The sequence below is a fragment of the Micrasema longulum genome, unplaced genomic scaffold, assembly GCF_059751315.1.
Source record: "Micrasema longulum isolate JH-2025_06_02 unplaced genomic scaffold, ASM5975131v1 h1tg000501l, whole genome shotgun sequence".
Lineage (NCBI taxonomy): Eukaryota > Metazoa > Arthropoda > Insecta > Trichoptera > Brachycentridae > Micrasema > Micrasema longulum.
In genome coordinates this window covers 1,310,187-1,334,076 of record NW_028277698.1, presented here as the reverse complement: position 1 = coordinate 1,334,076, position 23,890 = coordinate 1,310,187, and the positions used below count along the sequence as shown (strand labels likewise).

Sequence of the window (23,890 nt, the reverse complement as noted above, 5' to 3'; positions counted from 1 at the left end):
ACAAATTATGAAATTATAATCTTGGAATAAATATTAACCCTTTCAGAACCAGAGTAATACCGATTCTATGATTTTTTATCATATTTTTACAAAAACAAAAAATAAGAAAAGTTATGCTTACAAAAAAGCTTACAAAAAATCATGTACTTGAGGAATGACATTGGGGCTTAGAGGAGGTAAAATAAAGTAACACAGTACTAAAGGCATGTATTATTGTTTCATATTTTATATAAAAAGAAAACTACAAAATACACACAAAATAAATTCTTATGTTATGTTTACAATACAATTTTTTTTTTAAATTTAACATTTACAAGTTAAAAAAAAAATATAATCAAGGAATTTTAAAAAACCATTTCTATTTTTTAAATACCAAGAGCCACACCACACTTCTGGCATATTAGATCAATGACCTTTGATGTACAGCTTACACCTCTGTTGTTTGTCAATCAAGGTAAGCTCATGCCTCTAACCATCATATCTGATATCGGCTATAGGACGCATAGCAGGCAGAGTACGGTGTTATTTGGTACTGGGTCCTGCTTCATCCGCAAAACAAAAAGGTCGACCTCGTATTTGAGTTTCATCTCGTATAGACATAAGCATCTTAGTAATTTCCGCCCGAAATTCTATCAAGACCTTAGATTTCTTACCTAATTGACAGGAATGACGTTTATACTACAGCCAAGCATTAACCACACTCATGTCAATTAGATGAAATACAATTCAAAGATAGAGTATTTTGCTTCTTAAGTCTATAATGTAAAACTCTAACACATTGTTGGGGTCAACCCCACCCATAAACCTATTATATTCCGCAATGATAGCGGGACACGGTACATCAACATGGACAGAATCTGCCTGCGACCATTGTCTTACAGTCAATAGAGGGTTGTGTCCCAGATACAACATAAACTGGTTTCCGATCGAACCCGGAGTATCCGAAGAAGCCTCTAAATATTCCGTCTCCAGATAGACATCCCCACTGTCTGATTCCCACTCAGCACCGAAGATATCGCCTTCCAGCATAACAGTAATTTCATTATGCGTCAATGCCATTATTATCTGTAAAAACAATGCACAAAATCATATTACTTACATGTCTTCATAAAATTCCTACATTTAAACCAAAATAGAGGAGGTTTTTAATTAGTATTTTAAATTAGTACCAAACCACCTAGAAAGTTGTATGTATCTAGCATACTCGTACAACACCTTTTGACTACCAATGTAATTCCTGAAGTACCTACATGAATTCGATAATCGAAAAATGATACATAAATAAATATTTATACATCAAAACTATATAAATACATTAGTTTATACATCAATTAACCATTTTAAAAATATTTACAATACATAAAAGTAATATCTTACCATTTAAAAAGTTTAAATCCTTTTGACGCCCAGCCAATTCGAACCACCAAAAGCATCGTTATAAAACCCAAATAACAGAACAAGCGTGGGCTACCAACATATAAACTATATTTTTTCATGTAGAGAATATCTTTGACTAGATGTGTACAAAAAATGGAGAATGTTGATTAAAAAAAAATAAGGATATATTATTATTATTATTCTTCGTGTACCTGAGGAATGACGCTGGTAGTGAAAGGGTTGAACGCAAACTAAACCATAGATTAATAGAATTGAACCATAGAAAAGAGCACAAAGAGGACAGCAGCGATTTTTTTCCTTCATTGCCCCCATATTCCAAAACTTGATAACATCGGATGGTTCTCGCCTGTTCAGAATCCATGTACGGGACACTGCCATTTGTAAATGTCAGCTTGACGAGGAAGATTTAAACCATGTTTTTTTTGGAGACCCCCATAAATGATTGTTTTCCTGGTTTCCTATCCGACCTCTCTGATAAAAATATCACATTCCGTATTCATATTCTAACTCTCCCATCCCCACTCAATAAACATGTATTTAAATTTTTATGTAAATATCTAGTTATAAATGGTGTTAAGCTGTAAATATGTAAGGTATATTATTATATGTATTTATTATATTAAATACGAACTTATCAACTTGTGTATAAGTATTATATTACTAGCACATGTATAAATATGTAAAAAAAAAAAACTTGATACTGGCTAGAACAGCCGAGTTGAGAGGTGAAAAGGCCATAAAAAACGAAAAAGAAGGATGATAACATCAGCCAAAAATTTCTTCTTCTTCGTTTTTTCATGGCCTTTTCACATCTCAACTTGGGTGTTCTGGCCAGTGTCGAGTAGTTTTGTTTTTTTTTTTACATATATACACATGTGTTAGTAATATAATATGTAAAAGTTAGTATGTTAGTATTTAATATAATGTATACATATAATAATAAAACATATTTACAGCTTTACACCATTTACAACTAGATATTTACATAGGATTTTAAATACACGTTTATTGGGTGGGGACAGGAGAGTTAGAATATGAATAGGGAATGGGATATTGATATCAGAGAGGTCGGATAGGAAATCAGGATAACAATCATTTATGGGGCATCCAAAAAAAATATGGTTTAAATCTTCCTCATCTAGCTGACATTCGCAAATGGCAGAGTCCCGGACATGGATTCTGAACAGGTGAGAACCATTGCAGCAGTGCCCAATGCGCATTCTGCATATGGAGGATGTCTCAAACTTGTTCAGAATCACTTTGGAAAACCAAGGCTTTTCTGTAACATTTGGTTTCAGTTGGAAAAGATGTTTACCCTTGGCTTGGGAAGAGGCTACCCAATATTCTTGCCATGCGCGAAGTTGCTTCTCCTTCGTCATAACAAGGAGATCACCTAGTGGTAGTAAATTACTATAGGCAGGATCCCCGGAGTGGACCGCCTCCTTTGCTAACGCGTCCACTTTTTCGTTACCGGGAATACCACAATGGCTAGGGATCCAGGACATAACAATACTCTTATTGGATGCCTCTGATATAGAAAGAAGAAATCGAGTTTCCACGCAGAGCTCATCCTCGGGATAAAAGGATGGAGGGGATTTGATTTTTTGTAAGGCACTCAAGGAATCCGACAGGATTAGGAACTTGCTATATTGTGAGCTTAAGGCGTATTTGACAGCTTCTCGGATTGCGATACATTCTGCGGTAAATACAGATGCATTCTTGTGCAATTTGTACAATCTTTGAAAGTTGTTGTCTTCACAATATATAGCCGCACCCGTATGGGTTGCCGAATCTGACCGAGATCCATCAGTGTAGATAATTTTCCAACCTATCCATCTTGACGACCGAATACGGTTGAATGTACACCGGGGCTGTAGGTGGCTTTCGACTCCGAATGTGAGTTCAATACTTGGGGCATAAATAGAAGTTTTAAATGGGAAACGATAAAGGGGAAGAAGGTCTTTAGGATAAATGTTAGATTTGAAAGATTTGTAAAAATGAAAACTGTTGACTAGTAAAGGGGGTGGTTTATGAAACCAAAAAGATGAGGATGTCACGCAGTCAGAGAGAAATTGTACCTTTTTGAGGAGCAGGTTGTTTTTTTGGATAGAGCATTTTAGAAGAAATCTATCCGCCAAGTATTGTCTTCTCATACCAAGTGGGGGATCACAAGCTTCTACTTGTAAAGCGTTAATTGGAGATGACTTCATGGCTCCGACGACTAGTCTCAGACTTTGGGATTGGATCCGGTCAAGTCTTTGGAGATTCTTTTTTGAACAAGGTTCTAAAAGGAACGAGGCATAATCTAGATGGCTCCGGATATACGCAGTATAAAAAAGTCTCTGTATAAAAGGGTGGCTCCCCCACCATACTCGCGAGACTGCTCTTAACGTATTCAATCCGGCTTGACACTTGTTTACTATATGATTTATGTATGAGTTCCATGTAAGATGAGTGTCCAGAATTACTCCCAGGAACTTAATCTGGGACGTAAAAGGTACTATCTCATCTCCGTGTTGAATTTTTATGGTTGGGATTTTTCGCTGTCTACAAAAGGTTATGGCATTACTTTTACCAGTCGATAGATCCAAGCCATGTTCCACTAACCAATTCCTGATGTTTCTCATACCTAAATTTAGAGTATTTTCTAGATTATTTGGGTCCTTCCCATATGTATACATGAAGAAGTCGTCCGCGTATTGAAGCAAACTTGTCTCTGAGGGAACAATTCCGCTTATGTCATGCGTATAGATATTGAAGAGAATCGGGCTCAGGACAGAACCCTGAGGTAGTCCCTTGCTCAACTCTCTCTCCACCACAGCATGACCGCGAACACTGATTTCTACCTTTCTGGAGAGAATCAAATTTGCTATAAAGGAAGTGAGTTTTCGCGGGATTCCAATTCGTAGCATTTTAGCTTCTAGAATATGGATAATAACATTGTCATATGCACCACTTATGTCCAGACAGACACCTATAAGAAATTCTTTCTTAGTAAGAGCGGCTCTGATATCAGATGTCAGAACCGACACGCTTTCAATAGTGCTCTTTCTTTTCCTGAATCCAAATTGAGACTCGGGGAGAGTTTTCGAGCTCTCCACAAACCAGTCCAAGCGTTGTCTCACCATATGTTCCGCCACTTTCAACAGTGTGGAGGAGAGGGCTATGGGGCGGTAGGAAGACCCAAAGTTTGGGTCTTTGTTGGGTTTAAGGATAGGGATAATGGATTGGGTTTTCCATGAAGGGGGGATGTTTCCTGATTCAAAGATCATGTTGATCAATGATAGGATGTAGGAGAGGGTAGGATCACTGTTATGTTGGATAAAACTATACAGTATACCGTCCATCCCTGGAGCTGAGTCTGTGAGCCGGGTCAGAATAGTCTTCAGTTCATCTAAACTGAAGCTATGATCTAACCAGCTTCTATTTGTAAACTGGTACCAATAGGGAGACTCATTCCAGTTATTTGCGGTCTGCGGGGCTAATTTGTTGGCGAACTCCTCAACCCACCCTAGGGTCTCAGGACGTCTCACTGGTGGAGTGAAAGAACCTCTAAATCGACGTATCATGCTCCAAACAGTAGATATAGGCACGTCTCGTGATAAAGAGCAACAGAAGTTTTTCCATCCTTGTCGTTTCTTGTCTCTTAAGAGGCGTTTTGTTTTAGCTTCAACCTGTTTAAAACTCAACAGGTTTTCTAGGCTCATGTTTAAGGAGTAAACTTTAGCTTGCTTTTTCCTTTTCAAAACTGCCTCCGCACATTCGCTATCCCACCATGGGGCAGGGGGGGGTTTACTTCTATTGCCTTTCTCCTTTACAGGGACATGTTTGTCTGCTGCTTCGACGATGCATGATGACAATGCTTCATAGCACTTCACTACATTCTCTTTCGTCGGGGTGGGCAGCTCGTTCACTTTAAGTTCAATGTCGTCAGAGAAGTATCTCCATTTAACTCTTTCTGTAATGTATCTCGGTCTTCGTCTTCCCCCAGGGGATAGGCCACTTTGGCAATATCTATGGCTGGATATGAGGCTGACTACTATAGGGTAATGATCACTACCAATAGTGTCATCCTTAATTGACCATTGCACAGATGGTGCCATTGCAGCGCTGGAGATGGTGAGATCCACTGCACTGGGTCGCTGATTTGGAAGCTGAAGGCGCGTCGCGGAGCCATCATTAAGGACACACATATTCAGATCATCCAAGAGATCAACAATATCTCTTCCCAACCTGTCGCATGTCGGAGCACCCCACAGGGCATGGTGAGCATTAAAGTCACCAAGGATAAGGAACGGAGGGGTCAATTTTTGGAACAAAGATAAAAGTATCGATTTTGAGGGTTTGTTGGTTGGGGAGATATACATGGAAAGGATGGTCAAGTCATTAACCTTTGCAGCTGTCACTTGGAAAGGACAGCCATCAGTCTTGACATTAATAGGGATAAAGGGAAGGGAGTTTTTGATGAGGAGGGCAGAGCCACCCTTCCCATCCTCACGATCATCTCGCAGACAGTGGAATCCCCGGAATCTAATAGTAGATCCCGGGACCATCCACGTCTCCGAAATGGCCGCAATTGAAATAGATTCTTCTTGCAATGTATGCAAGAGATCTTCTTTTTTATTAAAAATGCTATGGCTGTTCCACTGCAGAATCCTCATCTGAGGAGCCATGGTGGTGGTTAAGTAGGGAGGTTATATTTAGAAGTTGATGGGCGACGTTGGACGGTATTTGTGGATTGTTTTGAAGGATCGATACTAGAATACTCAATATGGTAGATATAATTGTATTGTTCGATGTTGGGACTGTGCTAGGAAAAGCATTCCCATTAGAACCAGATGGAAGTTGTCCATTCGGGAAATACAGAAGTGAAGGGTCATGATGAGGAACATTAGGTTTGGAAGGTAGTTTTTTTGACCTCGACTTCCTCTCTACTGATTTTTTGTAGGATATTGGCGCGGAGGGCGCGGGCATAACAACATTGACATTCGGTTTTGTCGTTTTAGAGACGATTTCTGCATAGGAAATCGTCGCTTTTCCGAACATTTTAGAAGCTTCAATATATGAAATGTTTCTGTCAGCCATCGTGTGTTTTATGTTTTGTTGCCTTTTAAGCTCAGGGCACAGCTTGCTGGTGGCAGAGTGGTTACCAGAACAATTGAGGCATTTTATATCTTCTGCCGCCACCGTGCAGGATTCCCCATTGTGTGAGGAGCCACACTTGTAACAGCGCACAAGGGATCTACAGACAGTCTTTGTATGTCCGTACTTACAGCATTTAAAACACTGAATTGTCGGAAATACGTAGAGTTCTACGGAGAGGGACACATTGAAGATGGAAATGTGGGAAGGTAGAGATTTTGAGTCGAAGGTCAAAACCACCGTGTGGGAGGGTTTCCATTCGACTACGTCACCATTACTCGATCTGTAATTCAGTCGTCGAGCCTTGATTACTTTTCCGAATCCATGAGGTACCTCGGCATTCTCCACAATGTCCTGTTCAGACCAGTGCGAAGGGATGCCTTTGGTAACACCTTGTTTAGTTACTAGGAAAGTCGGAATGAAAACGTTATAATTATCTTTTTTAGCTATTTCTGATTTTACGAACGTATTGGCTTCGTTTGCCGTCTTAAACTCCACAGAAATACGGTTACGGCCGACGGACTTGATTCCGTTCCAGGCAGTCCGAATATTGTTTCTATGAAGAAATCGACCGAAGTCAATATCGTACAAGTTGGTTTGGGTGACGCCGTCTACTTGTACTTTTGTTACATGTACGATAAATGGAGCACGATCCATTCCATTGTACATGCGGGATTGGACTTTGGTAGGTGTGGTAATAGGCGATAAAGTGTTTGTGACCTCTGGAGTACCTGGGTTTGTAGAAGCTGAGGGTCGGGGGCTAGGTGTTTTGTGTGGGAGGGGGCGGTCTGACTCAGAACTCGATTTCCTCTCCGAATTTATAAGTTTGAGTTTTTTTGATTTAGGCCTTATTGTAACAAATTCGGCGGGATCTGGAACAGTGTCCATTGTACCGCACGACGAATCTAATTGAGATCCATCCGGTGGATCCGGAGGTTTCTCTTTATCGTTCATTTATAACAAGTTGTAAAAACCAAAAAAATATTTGGCTACACGTGTATGGAAAAAATAATTGTTACCTGGTTATTAGGTTTCGGGACAGAGAACGAAAACAAACACAAACTACTGAAAACACTTAATAATAGATAAAATTGTATGTACACCACTCTTTTTTTAACCCAATTAGTGAATTATTTCGACTTTTTAAGGAAAAAACACAATAATTATTATCTAAGACAAACAAAAACGACCGCCACCACTGTTAGTCATAGACAATCATTGAGCCAAAAATTTCAAATTATGACAAATATAAAAACTAGACAAACTAAAAGAAATAACAATACAGATACAAACAAAAGACAAAAAAATAAATGAACAAGAATAACATAAAATGATAATTGTAATACGCCTATGAAGAGTGAGCCGAAAATTGAACTACAGTAAGGATTGGAGTAAAAATTGTAATAGCTTAAAAATTTATACAGGTACCTCTATCTACTGTTATTAATTTTCCTTTCTGGTTTTGTTGTTTTTATGCTCATTGTAAATTAAAAATAGAATGTTACTTGTTTTCAGGCGATATTGTCATGTTTTGGTAAAAAGTCTCAATAAAAATATAAAAAAAACAAGTCTTAATCTTCTTCTTTTTGATTTTCTTTTAGATTGTTCACCCCCAAATAAGTATTCTCTCCAGCGTAGAGTTTAGATTTTAAATTTATTAAGATATTTACACCAATATTGGCTAAATATACAAGTTATATAGTATGTTTTAGTGTTTAAATTTCAATACATTATATATTTATAAACACTGTAATAAAGTGTAACATATTATGTTACATAAATATATATACAGCTAATAGAGATATTTACTTATGTAGAAAATAAAATGATTTTTCATTGGGTGGGAAAAAAAGAGAATATTAGTAGGGAGTAAGATATTAATATCGGAGGGGTCGGATAGGAATTCAGAATAACGATCATTTAATGGGCATTAAAAAAAACATGGTTCAGATCTTCCTTCTTAAGCTGACATTCATCATAACAGAATCCCGGACATCGATTTTGAAAGGGAGAGAAGCATTAGTACATAAATGTCCAATAAAAAATGTCTCAAACTTGTCCAAAATCACTTTGGAAAACTATATTGCCTTTCTGTTATATTTGGATGCAGTGGGAAAATATGTAATCCCTTGGCTTAGGAGGAGGCTACCCAATATTTTTGGCACGTGAGAAATTGCTTCCCCTTCATCATAACGAAAAGATTACTCAGTGGTAGTAAACTCCCAGGACCCGGGAATGGATTGCTTCTTTTGCTAAAGCGTCCACTTTTTCGCTGCCGAAAATATCACAATGACTGTAGAGAGATCCAAGACGCATCAATGCTTTTATTGGATGCCTCTGGTAATGAAATTAGAAAGTTAATTTCCTCAGATCTTTTGTAGAGCATTTTGGGAAACCAACAAGATAATAAAATATATTTATAAAAAATGTAGAAATAAAATGTCAACGCAGAAATTATTCTTTAAAAGGAAAAATAAATTTCTGTATTGTGAGTTTAAAGCATACACGACTGCCTCTTAGTTTATTTGACACATGATGGATAGGTTGAAAATTGAAATACTTAGGATATATAGGACTCAGTTCAGTTGTGTAAAATATCTTTCATTATTATGTAGGTTGCACAAAAAGGATAAGTAAATCAAAATAAAATAAAAAAACAGAGGGCGCCTCATCGCTAAATTAGTTTTTTTTATAAAACAGATAAAACATATTTGTCCGCCTCGTAGTGCAACGGTCAGTGCGTTTGCCCACCGTGCAAGAAGTTTAACCTTCGATTCTAGACATGGTTGACATAAAATATTTAAAACAGTGTTTTTACGTTGTAATTTTTCTTAGTCCATAGATTGGCACCTGAACGTAAGACTAGCCACCTTAACTTTAGGTATAACAAAAAATGTCAAGATACGCTGCGATTGGTGTACCTAAGTACCTTTATACTTGTGATTTAAGTTATACCTGCCTGTCCTTTTTTATAACAAATAAAAGATTTTTCTAACTTTTTAATTTTTTAGTACCATTCAATGTTTTATTATTAATGAAAAGGAAATTATAAAATATTCTTTAGACATGAAATTATTGAAATGAAATTAGTGTTGGGCATACAGACGTTTGAAAAATTTCGTATTAGAATTTTTACTAGCAACACCAAAAAATTGTTTTTTTTTCGCTTGTTGGCAAACACATTTGTACAAAAAAAAATTGAAAATTTCGGCCTGCGTCTATTGGCATCCATTTTCTATTTGTATCTAAAATTATGTGATGCTCTCGAAAGACGGTAATATTGTTTTATTTTCATTAAAAATATCGTTTTTTTCACGATCATTCGCGAAACATTCGCTTCATCGATATAATTGAATAGGTACGTACGCATGCGAATAACGGTATATATTATGAAGATGCTTTTTCACCTCGTAACTGTCATTGACATTGATTTGATGTTTTGCTTATATTTACTGTAATAAGTTTTCTCGGCATTTTAACAATAATAGATGCCGTTTCTTTAAGATTCTTCGTATTTCGCTATCAAAGTCGCGCAATTTATCTTTTTTTTCGGAGGTCACCCAATCCGCATATTTAGGCCAGCCTGATATCAGTTGAATTCTAAGTGTTATCCCTTAATGCGCGATGTTAGTATTGTAAGTTGCTTACGTCCGACAGATTTGAATGTTTTTTCGCTTAATACTGCGCTTCGTTTCCAGTGATGTAATTAACCACTATGGCCACTGATAACAAAGAGAAAACATCGCTAGATGACGACGCCACTAAGCGCTCGGTGGACGGCAGCGCGAGTTTGCTGGACGACTCCACCAGCCAGGATGACACCGTTAACTATCAAAGTGCGGACGAAGACAACACCTCCAAGTACTTCTCTATGATCGGCGGAGACTCCACATTGGAAGGCAGTGTTAACACTACTTTGGGGAATAAGTCTGACTTGGATACGTCTTCACTTTTACAGAATGACGAGAGGCCGCAAGCCTTTGGCGGTTTGTCTAATTTGAGTGTGGAATCTTCCAATAAACTGCAAATGCACGAGAAAATCGATGCGGCTAACATTTTGTCCGGGGGAGTAGATATATTCGACGATAATGAAAACTCCGTAGATGAACATGAGCTGGTGATAGACGACGATGCTCTCCCTTCCGAGAAGTCAAACGACTGCGCAGAAAATGGAGGCGAAGGGTCAGTCGATGCTCCTTTCGGTTATCCGGAGCACAGCCTCAACACCGAGACTAATTTCAACAAGCATTTTGAATTGTTCAAGAAGGTTAGCGATGACGGAACCCCCGAAACCAGCAAGCAGAGTGAAGGGCAAGAAGAAGTCCCGGTCAGTTGCAAGGACATCCCAGAGGATGTTCCGGAGGGGGATCTCAAGGTGGACAACTACAGCGCCTTGTTGCAGACCAATCTTCCCGAAGGCAGCAGTGAAGTGACTCTCCTCATCGATGACAAGAATGTAGAAGCCATAGACATTGGAGAAGGAGTGTTCATTTACAAGAACGATGACGGTGAACTGACAGCCATACAGATCACCATGAATGAAGATGGAAGCAACAATTTCAAGTGTCTCCACGTTGGGTATGTTATCATTACTTTCCTATCGCACCTAGGCAATAGTGGCACAACTCCAAAATTTACTGTTTAAGTACGCACAGTTCTGGGTCTACCGTAGGTTCAGTTGGCACGAAGAACCGAACACTTGCTCGCAAAGAAGGGGAGCATGATATGCTCGAAACAATGAGGAAGTTAACAAGGAAGGAAACAAAAAAAAAAACATATTTACGTATCGTATCATCCTTAGAACTAGTAGAGTGGCCCATGTGGAGAAAAACCCATCTGTAATTATTGACCACAAAGTTAGTTACAGATTACAGAAATTCAACGGGCCGTAGGTACTTAAGTTGAGAATTGCGAGCGTTAACCGAAACCATCCGTTACACATTTGTTGTTAAACCAAAAACCAAACCGAAAATTTGGAACGTTTTTGTTCTATGCAATAGAGCTTAAGGACTTATCTCTAAAGAATTATTACTCTGAGGTAATCATCTCTGCGATTTTTTAAAGTGTATTTTTAATTACCCTGCAAGAGACCTCACTAGTTGTTCTGACTGACTGGTGGGTTAGCTTCCCAGAAACCGGAAATCTATCACAACACTCTATCATTGATTGATTTAGAAAGACTTGTGACATCATTTTAAGTAATTAATTTTGATGAATTTTTTCATGCATTTTAGAGAAACGTTTTGACATATAAGAAAACATTTTTTATATACAATTTCCTGTAGCACTGAACTTTTCTTTTCACTAAGTGATCAGGCGCTGAGTATACAGAAATGTTCCTAAATATATTTTCTATCTTTGTAATTAATGGCAGAATTCTCAAAAATATTTACATGTCTTAAAATGTAAAAAAAAAATGTTTTTAAGATTTATTTAATATAAAAGATGTAAAGATATACTTATTTACTTTAATAACAAGTTAAATTAGGTACTCAGTGTCCAACAAAGCAGTCAATGTGTTGAGCATAGATAGAATGATAGAAGAATAGTTACACAGTTTGTAAAGTAGCCACTTAAACCAGCCAATGGTGGGTCATTAGACCTGTAAATGCCTACACTTCCATATTCTCTTTTGAAAAATGTTTTTCCTCTGTTACGATAAATTTCAATTAAAAAAACTTCCTAAGGGGTGAAATCCATCCTTGTCTAGAAACATTTGGACATACTAAAAATATTCTTAAATATTTTAGTCATGCTCCATGTTTTCATTTGGGCTTTATTCTTGTGAACTTATTTTTTATTTAAATTGACAGAAAAAATGAAGATGGTAATCTGGAAGTGTATGAGGAGCAAGTGAACCAAGTTCCCGTTACTAATGAAGAGTTGGAGTCCATGAAGGCTAAGGTATAAATATTTTTGCTTTTCATGTTTAAAAAAAATGCATAATGAAAATATGCTTATCTATCAAAATTGTTTTCTAGGAACTTTCTAAAGAAATTGATACTGCAGTACCGCCCAAACCCGAAGGAGAAAAACAAGATGTATGCAAAGACAAATTGGAACAAATTCCCCATTCTGAATTACCCGATTTAGAGAAGACTGATTCAACTGTAATGTGTAATGAAATTACAACTAACAATATTGTTCCAAATGAATCTCCTTCCATAGAATCTGTTCTTGCAGTGCCGGTTTCTATTGAATCTGTATCCAAAGAAACTAATGCCACTCAATCTGAAAATTGTTCTAAACTTGATTCAGTCATGGACAGTGTTAAACTTAACCAATCCGTATCTGATACACTGGACACTGCAAGTTTTAAAACATTGCATTCTGTTGATGGTAATGTGCTAACTTCGAATGTGGAACTTATGGCTAAAAAAGATGGAAAAAGTTCAGAAGTACCCTGTGTCAGAGAAGAGAAAGTAGAAGATGAGAAATCTGAAACCTTTATTCCAGATAAAGAAGATTATTCTAGTATTATAGTTCCTGAAAAATATCAAGTGAATTCAAAAAAACACATTAAAGAAACCAAAAATAAAGATGAATCTAGTGTTTTCGAAATTTCTGCCCCGGTTGATACTTCTATACCTGTTTTGAAAACATCGAATGAACCAAATACCAAAACATCAACAATTTCTAATGAAATTATTGTGTCGGATTTGGATAAAAATATGGCTGAAGATGTGAAGATGGTAAGTGAATCTGAAGTTGTCGAAATTCAGTCCTCTTCCGATTTTGAAATTGAATCATCTGTTCCAAAAACTGATGTGTGTAACATGAAGGAAATTTCAAGTAAAAATGCTAAGGATACATCAGGTTTACAAGGCGATTCGGAAAAATATAATGTTTTGATCGCTCCCTCCGAATCCCCCATCATTTGTGTTGGGTCAGAAAACCCTGAAATTTTATCTGAACCTGATGTAGTCACATCGCCTGAATCTGATTTGATATTGGTTGAAAGTTGTAGCTCTGAAATTGTGTCTGCAGTAAATACAAAGAGCACTCTGAGTTCCAATGAGAAGAACACTGATTTTAATGAAACATCTGAAACTGTTATTGCCATTGATTCAGATGAAAGTAAAGATAATGACACTTTTTGTACAAAGATTATTGAAAATCCTAAAGTTGATGAAATTCCAAAAATAATTGAAGAGTGTAATGTAATTTCTGCAGTGAAAATAAATTATATACCTTCAACTGCTGATATGCAACAATTTGATAAAAATGTTGATATTGGTTTTAAATCAGAAGTAGAAAACAATGATTCAGTTAGTAAAGATTTGAATATTTCAACATCTGAAGATTCTCATAAAAACGTTGATAGCGCTCTAATAAATCCTAAGTTGTTATGTGGAAATTCATCAGATTCAATGAATCAACAAAGAGATGTGCCAACCGGAGAAGTAACAACAATTTCGAATGATCAAGAAACTAGTATTATCACTACTGGGATTGAGAAATATTGTGTTAAAACTTCAAACAATCTTGAAAGTACAATCCAAGATACACCTGAAAAAAAATCTACCTGTGAACAGCTACCACAAAATGAAATTCAACTCCGAACTGAAAATATTACAATTAAATCAAGTGATAGGGAGTTTGATATTCTGAATTCAGAAGTAGAAAATACCCAACTGAAATTAAATCATATAGTTGAAAATAATACTGAATCTGCAGACATCAAGAGTGGGTCCAAAAAAGTTATATCTGAAGATAAAAACCCAACTGAGCAAGGTACAGAAATAAATAAACAAACTAAATTGGAAAACTGTTATTTGGAAAGATCTCCACTGAAATTGCTGGGTTCTCAGTCTAGTCTTGAATCTGAAGATGATTTGGAGGAAGATGATTACGTTGATGGTGAGCCAGTTACTGGTGACAGCGAAGTGGAGTGGATTTCCACTAATAATATAGACTCCAATGCACCTAAGTCTGGTTTCACCGCTGAAGTGTCAAACCACCATTCTAAATCTTCATCTATATCTGAAGCAAATGAAATATTAACAACGGATCCAAAAGAACTAGCACAGATTAATTCTTTAAACCAAGATGACATTGTAAATAAGAGTATAGATATGTTGGATAACAATAATGAGATTTCTATTGTAGGTGTTTCGGATATGAAAAAAAATGATGACCTGGTCACAAAAAATAATCTTACTGAAATTGATTTTGATAAGTTTGTAAGACGTAATTCGGTTCCATTATTTGAGGAGTGCACATCTACGGATTTTGAAGATATATCAAAAACAATAAAAAAATTGTCTGTCCCAGTTGTAGAACAGAAACATGATGTTCAAGTGGGAAAATTTCCTGGTTCCACTTTACCCTCGGCTATTTCTAAAAAATCAGATTCAGTTATATCCAACATTGTTAAACAACCGGTATCTCAGAAACCGAGTAACATGAGTCATGCTGTTGTAGAAGAGAAAATAAACAAAAACTCTTTCAACTACCTGACTAGTTCTCAAATATCACCTACTTTGAATAAAATGTATGGTAGCAAAAGTGTGTCACCATTACCCCAAAAACCTGCAATTTCACACAAAAGTCCAATTTCTCCTAAAGGGGAAGTTAATATTCTTAACAAACATGGTGAATCGCCAAGTCGGCCATTTGCCAATGTTTCCAAGCTTAAGACATATTCTCCTAGTCACAAATTTCTCAATTCACAGCCAGCTCAAAAAACATCTCCAGTAAGCGCCTTAAATGAAACACATACGCCATTTTATGTAAAGAAGGCTTCTCCTCATGGAAGTGATCGGGTATCTACTACCAATTCAACATTAGTAGCAACTGAAGTAGATCTCTCACTCAATATTCTTACCGAATCCAAGGAGAAAGTCATTGATTCTGACAATGAAAAAACTAGTCCTGGTAATATAAGCCTGAAAATTGGTACTGATAGTGAAACTCTCAGTTCTGCTGATGAATCTCCTAACTCTGAGCAACTTAAAACCAAATCTCGTCAACCCAGAAAACAAGTTTTTACACCCGTTACCAGGTCTGATATGGAAATTATTTTTCCCAACCTTTACAGTAATGCTGAGGAATATAAGAAAGAAAGTGAAGCAAAAGCTCTAAAGTTGAATTCTAAATTGAAAGAACGTGATATCAGATTTAAACAGTTGTCTAAAAAAGAACCTATCAAAAATATTTCTGAAAAATCTAAAACAACAGAAAATTATGGTAGTGTTAAAACTCCAGATAAAACTGTTTCTTCTCCCAACTTAAACCCTGAAAGTATTGTCGCAGATTCCAAAGATACTAAGCCATCAGAGCCCGAAAGAGCATTAGAAAAAGTCTCTGACATTGTAGAGATAGCCGAAATTAACAATTTGGAAAATATAAATATCAACACTACTGTACCCAGCAGTCCTTTGTCAAGTTCTGCAAAACGGAAACGCGGAAGGCCAAAGAAAAATTTATCCGTAGTATCAGATAATGAGGCATCCGGTGAAGATACTCCAAATAAGAAGCCTGTGATTGATGAATCACAGGACTCACCACAAAGATATGACTCTCCTGTGAAAGAGATATCAAAAGGGGAAGAAAGTCCTCGAACAAATACTATCTCTCCATTTGGAAAAATCAACAATAACATTAAATGTCCAATGTGCTTTAAAACTTTTAGGACTGAAAATGTTTTATTAAAACATGCAAAACATTGTAATGGTGTTATTGACATGGAAGCATTAAAGTCACCTCGAAAAAGAAAAGTTGCATTAAATGAATCACCCAAACCAGATTTTTCTGATGAAATACCCATTAAAAGGGCTTACGAATCAATTTCAGTTGCTGTAAAAGAATCACCAAAAAAAATTGTAGAATTGCCTTGTACAAAAGTCACTAAACAGAGTTTCGAAGAAAATGAGATTATCAAACCTGTCATAATCAGTCAAACTCACCAAGAAATTGTTACTGAACAACCCCTGACACCACAAAAAATTGATGAAATTTCCAAAAAAATTGAATGTAATGATTCCATAATTATTATAGATACACCAGTTGTTAATACAATTATTATGGATGATTCATTTACTAGCATTCCTATTCTGCATTCAAATGAAAAGCTAACAAAAGATGACCCCGAGAAGTCTGAAATAATTGTAGAAGAGCCTCCAATAAATAAATATACGGTTAAACCAAACATTTCTAAATCAGAACTAATAACTACTGATACTGAAGAAGGAAATCCTGTAGAAAAAGATAAATCTTTTTCATCTAAAGATTTTAAAGATAAAATCGCTGGAGCAGGCAAAAGAAACCTGGAGAAGTCTCAAACAGTTATGGCATCTCCGCTAAGTCGTCTTTCAAAAATCTTAAATACCAAACCACCTGTTGAAACCCCAATTGTTTGTGAAATCTGCAATAAGACCTTCAGGCAAAGGGCTTATCTAGTTGATCATCGACGTAAACATATTGAGGAATCCAGCTCTGTCTTAAATAAATCTAGTACAGAAAAAGTGAAAAAGCAAGTAGAAAGTGCTAACATAGAGGTTTTGGACAATTCAGTAGAAGCAGATGCTATGCTGAAATGTGAAATTTGTCATAAAGGTTTCCGCAAACTTCACCATTTAGTAGAGCATCGTGAAATTCATATTAATAATGAATCAAGGTCCCGAAGAACATCAGTGGCTAGCGTCAAAAGTGAACCAGAAGCCGGTTTCCGTTGTGATACTTGTGATAAGTCTTTTAGGAAACTACATCATTTAGTGGAACACAGAGAACTTCATATGGCTGAGTTAACAGAAACTGTCGCTCCACAGCCCACAGCTGTGGAAATTAAACCCGTAGAAGATGCTACCTGCACGGGTTGTGGGAAGTCATTTAGAAAACGTCACCATATGGTGGAACACAGAGACATACACTGTTCCCCATCTAAAAAGGGCAAAACTGAAGATAACTCTTCCAATGATAATATACGATTATCGGTTGCCAGTTCAACCAGTGAAGATGGAAACAATTGTGGCATATGCGGGAAATCCTATAGAAAGCTGCATCACATGGTAGAACACCGAGAGAGCCACGCAGAAGTCAGGGAGGAAAAAAATAAAATTGTGCCGGAGCTGTTGAATACAAAAGATATTATTCACGAATGCTCTAGGTGCTATATGGTGTTTCCAAATGAAAATTCACTCAATAAGCATGTCACAATTTGCTTAAGAAAAAAACTGTTAAACAAATCCAAATCTTTAGTAGAAAATCAAGATAACACGCAGAAAATTGAATCAAATACAGCTCTAAGTTCAATCGCCGTTATTCCTCCAACGGAAAGTGTTGCAGAATCAATTATTTCAATTTTAGATGATGAACCTGAGAAATTAATTTCCGAGAATTACGTAGATAATTTAAAATCCCCCGAGTTACCTGAAATAGATGACACCACAAAAGTTGTCAAGAAATCTTCCGATTATAATAGCATGCCTTTTGATCGCACAACAACGGCCATCGACTCAACTCAGTTAAAAAGACCTGGTAGGAGATCTCTCTTTTCTAATGATGATACAGGGTCTAATAGTAAAACAAGTTTGTCAGAATCATCAAAGCCTGCGAAGGGGATAGTAGGACTAAATAAAACTTTTGCTGGTATACAGAAACCACCGAGGAAGGCTCTAATTGCCAGAAGTCTGGAGTCTGCAAAGTCAGAAGAGACTGAAAAGAAAACCTCTTCTAGAACAGTGTCATCGAGTCTTAGAAAATCTACTACATCTATTGATTCTGTTATTTCAAGAGCATCCAGTAGGAGATCCACGAATTCCTCATTATCTACCGATTCTAAAAATGCTATACCTCTAAGAAAGAGCATTATACCCAAAGATTCTAATGCATCTAAATTAAAAATTCCGCTAAGGAAGTCTTTAGTTTCAGATTTAGTCAACTCTAAGAATCTAACGGCTCAAAAGAAAATTGCTAACAGCAAACTCGACGGTAACAAATTTTTACCAAAAGAAACTCGTAGGAAATCTTCTATTGTTGGCTCTGATGATGAATCCAGTGTAAAATACATGTTAAATGAGGAATCTGAATTGAAATATAAAATTAATCCCGAGTTCAAGAAGGCATCTAGGAGATTATCACAGCCCTTAGAATCCAGGGTAGCTACTAGTAGCTCTGTGAAACCTAGAGGCAGAACTAGTGAGTCAGCCCTATCTGGTCTTAAACTTCCGACTGCCAAGATGTTAAAAACCATTACAGAAGAGGAATACACCGTTAGGTACTCTTTCCCAAAAAGTCCCAAAGTGAAATCTAAGAAAACAGAACCAATCCCATCAACAGCAAATATCAAGAAACCAATTCCACTCAAAACTGACCAAGTACCAAAGACAGATGATAATGCAAAGAAAAATAAGAAAGTTATTTCCTCTTTACTAATGACACATAAAAGGAAATCAATAGGAGGACGCAACTCCATTGATGGAAAAAAATTGCCTGGAATTACTAGAAAACTACAATTAAGATGTTGTGGTCAAGTTTTTAGTTCTCAAGCAAATCTATCAGTGCATCGGAAAACACACAAAGGTATGTTACTCAGATTGTCATATTTACCGCGTACAGTTCTAATAATTCCGTATTTACTTACATTTCCATTGTGCTTTAGTTAACATGTAATCCCCGTTGTCCCTTTTTTGGTGTGGTATCTCGTTTGGTTTTTTTTTTCATTTTTTCTTTTCGCCTTATGTGTATTATTTGTATTCAAAAAATTTAACCGTTTATAAAACATTATGTACAGTAAACCCTCGTTTTTACATTCTTCAATTTTACGTTTTCCCACTTTTTACACCGAAATGTTCAGGACCCATTTTTCTTTATTCATTCTCATACAAATATTCCCCCCAATTAACGTTTTTTACATTTTTCATCACCTCGGTTATACATTTAGAATTTTTTGGAATTCAGTTAATGTGTCAAAAAAGCCAAAATTATGTCGTAATAATGGTACTGCGGTAAATGAAGAATAAAAACAAGTTAACAACTAATAAAGGATAAATTATTGTCTTAACCCAAATTCAAAGCGGGTGCAGTGTAATCAGTGTTGCAAATGCTAATTTTTCAAATTCCCCAAAAATCTAGATGAAATTACCCAAATGGTGAGAAGACAAAGTCCGGATTCCCCACAAATTCCCCACATAATTATCTCAAGAAAGAAAACACAGTTTTGATAAAATATGTATACAATAACATGAAATAAAAACTGGCTAGAATCATGAGTGTAGCGAGGGTCCACCATCAATAACTTTGCCATTTATGCACATATAATATTTCAATATTTTTTTATTCAAAGAAAATAGACTTAAGGTCTAATCATCCTCGATATTTCGAGGTGACGTTTGTGGGCTCTTAAGAAGAATTTAAACAAATTTTGTTCATAACCTACCTTAGGATTATCTTGCGCTTTATTATCAACAATTTTTAACAACCATTTATAATTTTTTGCACAAAACCGTTATTATTTTTGAAGATGATAAAACAAAACGCAAGCAGTCGTTTGTACTAGTACCTAATGTGCTCATTCGACTGTCATTGTTTTCATTTTTCGTTAAAAAGAGGATCCCCGAATTACTATTTGAAGTTGATATTGTGTTGCTATTAAAAAATATCCATTTTATTCATAATAATATTGATGTTTTACTTACCATCAAACTATCGATGTGTTAGCTAAAGACAAATTAATAAATGGTAAAATGTTAAAATCCCCGCATTTTCCCCGCATAATACCAAACCCCACAAAATCCCCAATCAAGTTGAGATTCCCCGCAGTTTGGGGATATCCCCACAAATTGGCAACCCTGAGTGTAATTGACATTTTTTTTAGTGTCTTCCTTTAGGGTTAGTTTTCATTTGAACAAAAACGTCATATTGACTTACAAATCATGATATACAGTTGACAAACGTTTAGGAACAATAAAATTTGAATATCAATAAATCATCATTCATCATCATTCCCTTTCCGCACCTTATGGTGCATAGGGCACTGCATTGGTAAACCAATCGCAGCGTATCTTGATAAAAAAATATTACACGAAGGTAAGATGATCAGTCTTACGCTTCAGGTGCCAGTCCAGGGACTATGAAATATTTTAGCGTAAAAACACAATTTTTAAAAATAAATATTTCATGTCGACCATGGCGGGAATCGAACCCGAGACCTCTTGCATGGTAGGTAAATGCGCTGACCACTTCACCACAAGGCCGATAATAAATCGCAATGTTTAAAACATAACGAAATAAATATTTATAGTTCTAAAAAAGATGGTTTAAAAAGTTGACATAAAAGTGTGAAACAATTTTGCAACGATCTATATGACAGTTGTTTTTAGTGATGCCATATAAAAGAAAGTGATAACATGTAAATAAAATTTCCCAACATTTAGGGGTAAAAAATATTGTACATTATTGTATGCAAATTAAAAATTTTATTTTTGTTATTATTTATTTACACATTGAATAAATTTAAAATGCTGTTTTTAAATCAAATAAAAAAACAGATCACATAATATTGTTTAATATTTTTAGTGAAATCATTGAAAATAGTCAAAAAAATATTAACAATCCCCAATCGTCACCGCTTTTTTAACTTTTCTGGAAGTATATGTACAAATTAATTTTATTTTGATGTATTTCCTATTTTTTTCATACATTTTTCATTTTCTCACTTTACCGTTTTCCTCAGTTTTACACTTTTTTCTTGCTCCCTTGAAAAACGTAAAAAGGGGGCTTTACTGTATTTAATATATTTTTCTTTTCACTTAGTCGTGAAGCAAGTGCACAAATGTGACTGCGGGAAGGGGTTCGACACAGAAGGGCTCCTAAAGAGGCACATGGACACAGAACACACGCCACCCAAGTCCTACAAGTGTAACCAGTGTGGTGCCTCGGTGAGAACTGCTTCCCAGTTTGCTAAGCACAAACGTGATCACGAGACTAAACAGCAGTTGCCCGCAGCGAGTGGAACTACTAGCAAGCAGAACAAAGCGCGACTCGGTGGTAAGCGACTCGCTGACTCCGCTAAACAAGGTGCAGTGCAGAACACTCCCGAAGCCACAGGTAAAAAAGGCGTAAAGCGGAAAATAGCTCACGGAGGAGTGCCCCTTTCCGATAAAATGCGCAAAGCCATGGCTGGTGTCAAATTTTAAATGAATAAGATTTGAATGTAAATATATTTGTTACAAATCAATGGCCTTGTTTTAAGTAATTTCACTAGAATTTTTATTCCAAACAAATGAAAACATATTAATGATTATTGTAAATAGATAAAAACAATATATTTTTTCATTGTAGTAGTTGTTAATTTTATATTCTCGTAAATGTAACGAGGTGGCTCTTATGATGGTTACTTCTTATTACGTTAAAATTCTTTATCTCATTCTAAGTAAGTTTTTTTTTAATAAGATAAATTAATAATGATTAATAAAATGTTTTTATATCCAATGGGGAATACTTTCTAGCTCCCATTAGATATATTTTTTGCAGTTAAAACATTCTTATTAAGTAACTCTTTAATGTTGTGTTTTCTATTCATATATAAATTTAATTTTTATGTTTCTGAAAAATGCTTCTTTCTCTCACAACTGTTATGTTGGTATTTTCCTTTATCTTTTCCTACATGGCATAAATAATACATATTTCAAATAAGTATTTATTTATTCTAAGTAGAATAAATAAAATATTCATATCAGTGTTTAGAAATTAGAAGTTACACATCATGTAAAGAATATGTAATAACAATTTATTGTAAAGATTGATTTTCTTCCGATAATGAGAATTTTATTTGTATGGTTTCCGGGATGAAATCTTTAAACGGATGTCTGTCTGTGTACAAACTAATGATTTGTTTTATCATTTCATTACGCACGGTATTTTCAAATTTACTTTATAAAATTGTAAAAGATCAACTTAAAATATTGTTTCCATTTAATCAAGAATTAACTTTTGATGCCATTTCATGTCGATGGGCCTTAGTGCTGTAATGAGGAAGTTTAATAAATTCTTATACTATTTAAATAACCCAAAACACTTTTTCAATTGTGTTGTTTCGTTACTACAATAATTCTTTTTAAATTATTACTTTTGACATAACTTTTTCTTAGTTATTCTACGAAATTTGTGGATTTTTTATGCTAAGGCCAAATGGGGGTTTATTATGGGCGAACTAATTTGTGAATTAAGACGACATAGGTCAATTTTTCCTTGCATTTAAGGCGTTTCGCTGTACAATTAAACGTTCCTATTGTTATTTTATATTTTAAAATTCAACTTCAGGGTAGATTTAAACTTCCTTATTTATGCCTTCTTAGACCTGTGTACCAGCAAATACGGTGAAACAATGTCAATTGCAAAAACTCATTTAATTTTTGTTTATTGTAGTGAGTTTTTGGACTTTTAAAAATTCTATTTGATGTTATTAATGTAGATTTTCAATATTTAATCAACAGGATTTTTAAGACATTTCAAAAAAGATGTACAAAATGAAACATTCAATTATACAAAAAAATTCATCATTGATCAATCTTAAAAAACATATTTTTCTTACATCTGAATTTATTATGTGAAATAAAAAAAACATTAGTATTTATTTATAATATTTATTGATGTAGGTATGTTTACAATTATTGTGTATTTTTCCCACAGTATAATATAATACATACTGAAGTGCCAACAATTAATTCCTTGTGAAAGGTCGGGACCTTTTTATTTTTTTGTTTTTCTTATAGAGTAACTGATATTGGGATATTGTTAGTAAAGAAGGCATTTATATAATGTGGTTATTGTTCTAATCATATTAAGCTTTTATCAAGAAATCTCCATTTTTGAGTGTGCAATTTATTGTTTTCAATCAATCAGATGTTAATAATTTAATTTTAGAAATTCACAATGCATTCTGTAGTTTATTTTAATAAAAAAAAAAATAGTGTCTGTCAGCCAGCTAATATCATACATCTTTCAGAGTATTTTTTTCTTTTTTAAAGGCGTGCTTTGCTGTATATGTATGCAAAATATGATTGTGTAGCTATTAAACACCCTTTTAAATACATCTTAATCATATCAACAATAAATTGCAAAATATAATCATTATATAAAGCATTGTGAGTATAAATAATGTTTTTTTTGTGAATATAAATGTTTTTTTATTTTTTACTTACATAATATTATATTACATCAAACTTCCATACTCAATAAAAATTTACTGCGACAATCCTTAATTTTTACAGATATTTTTTTTTCATAAGGAGGTACTTTTAAATGATTATTGTCTTTATTAGTAGATTTTGTTTAGTTTTAAGTTTTCTTTTAATTTCAATATTTAATAAGGATGGAGAGTTATTTGCATATTTTTTTTTGTATTTAT

The 23,890-nt window shown here is 35.1% G+C and overlaps 1 protein-coding gene across 2 annotated transcripts; it reads left to right on the top strand.

Moving 5' to 3' along the window:
• The first annotated feature begins 9,754 nt into the window (after positions 1–9,754).
• On the top strand, positions 9,755–23,725 carry LOC148281060 (uncharacterized). Of its 2 annotated transcripts, none has more exons than XM_088227412.1 (5): positions 9,755–9,814; positions 10,239–11,118; positions 12,354–12,444; positions 12,522–19,062; positions 21,295–23,725. In XM_088227412.1, exons 2-5 carry the CDS (start codon positions 10,256–10,258, stop codon positions 21,675–21,677), a joined length of 7,878 nt encoding a protein of 2,625 aa, XP_088083538.1. In that variant the 5' UTR covers positions 9,755–9,814; positions 10,239–10,255; the 3' UTR covers positions 21,678–23,725. The 2 variants fall into 2 exon arrangements, with proteins under 2 accessions (XP_088083538.1, XP_088083537.1); XM_088227411.1 differs by having other exon boundaries at positions 9,755–9,898.
• Positions 23,726–23,890: the final 165 nt, after the last annotated feature.

What these genes read in the sequence shown, in the direction of transcription:
- LOC148281060 (XM_088227412.1), top strand. Translation starts at nt 10,256, where the DNA reads ATGGCCACTGATAACAAAGAGAAAACATCGCTAGATGACGACGCCACT. An exon ending in TGGAGTCCATGAAGGCTAAG is followed by an intron (nt 12,445 to 12,521) that starts GTATAAATATTT and finishes ATTGTTTTCTAG; the next exon opens with GAACTTTCTAAAGAAATTGA. An exon ending in GCATCGGAAAACACACAAAG is followed by an intron (nt 19,063 to 21,294) that starts GTATGTTACTCA and finishes CTTTTCACTTAG; the next exon opens with TCGTGAAGCAAGTGCACAAA.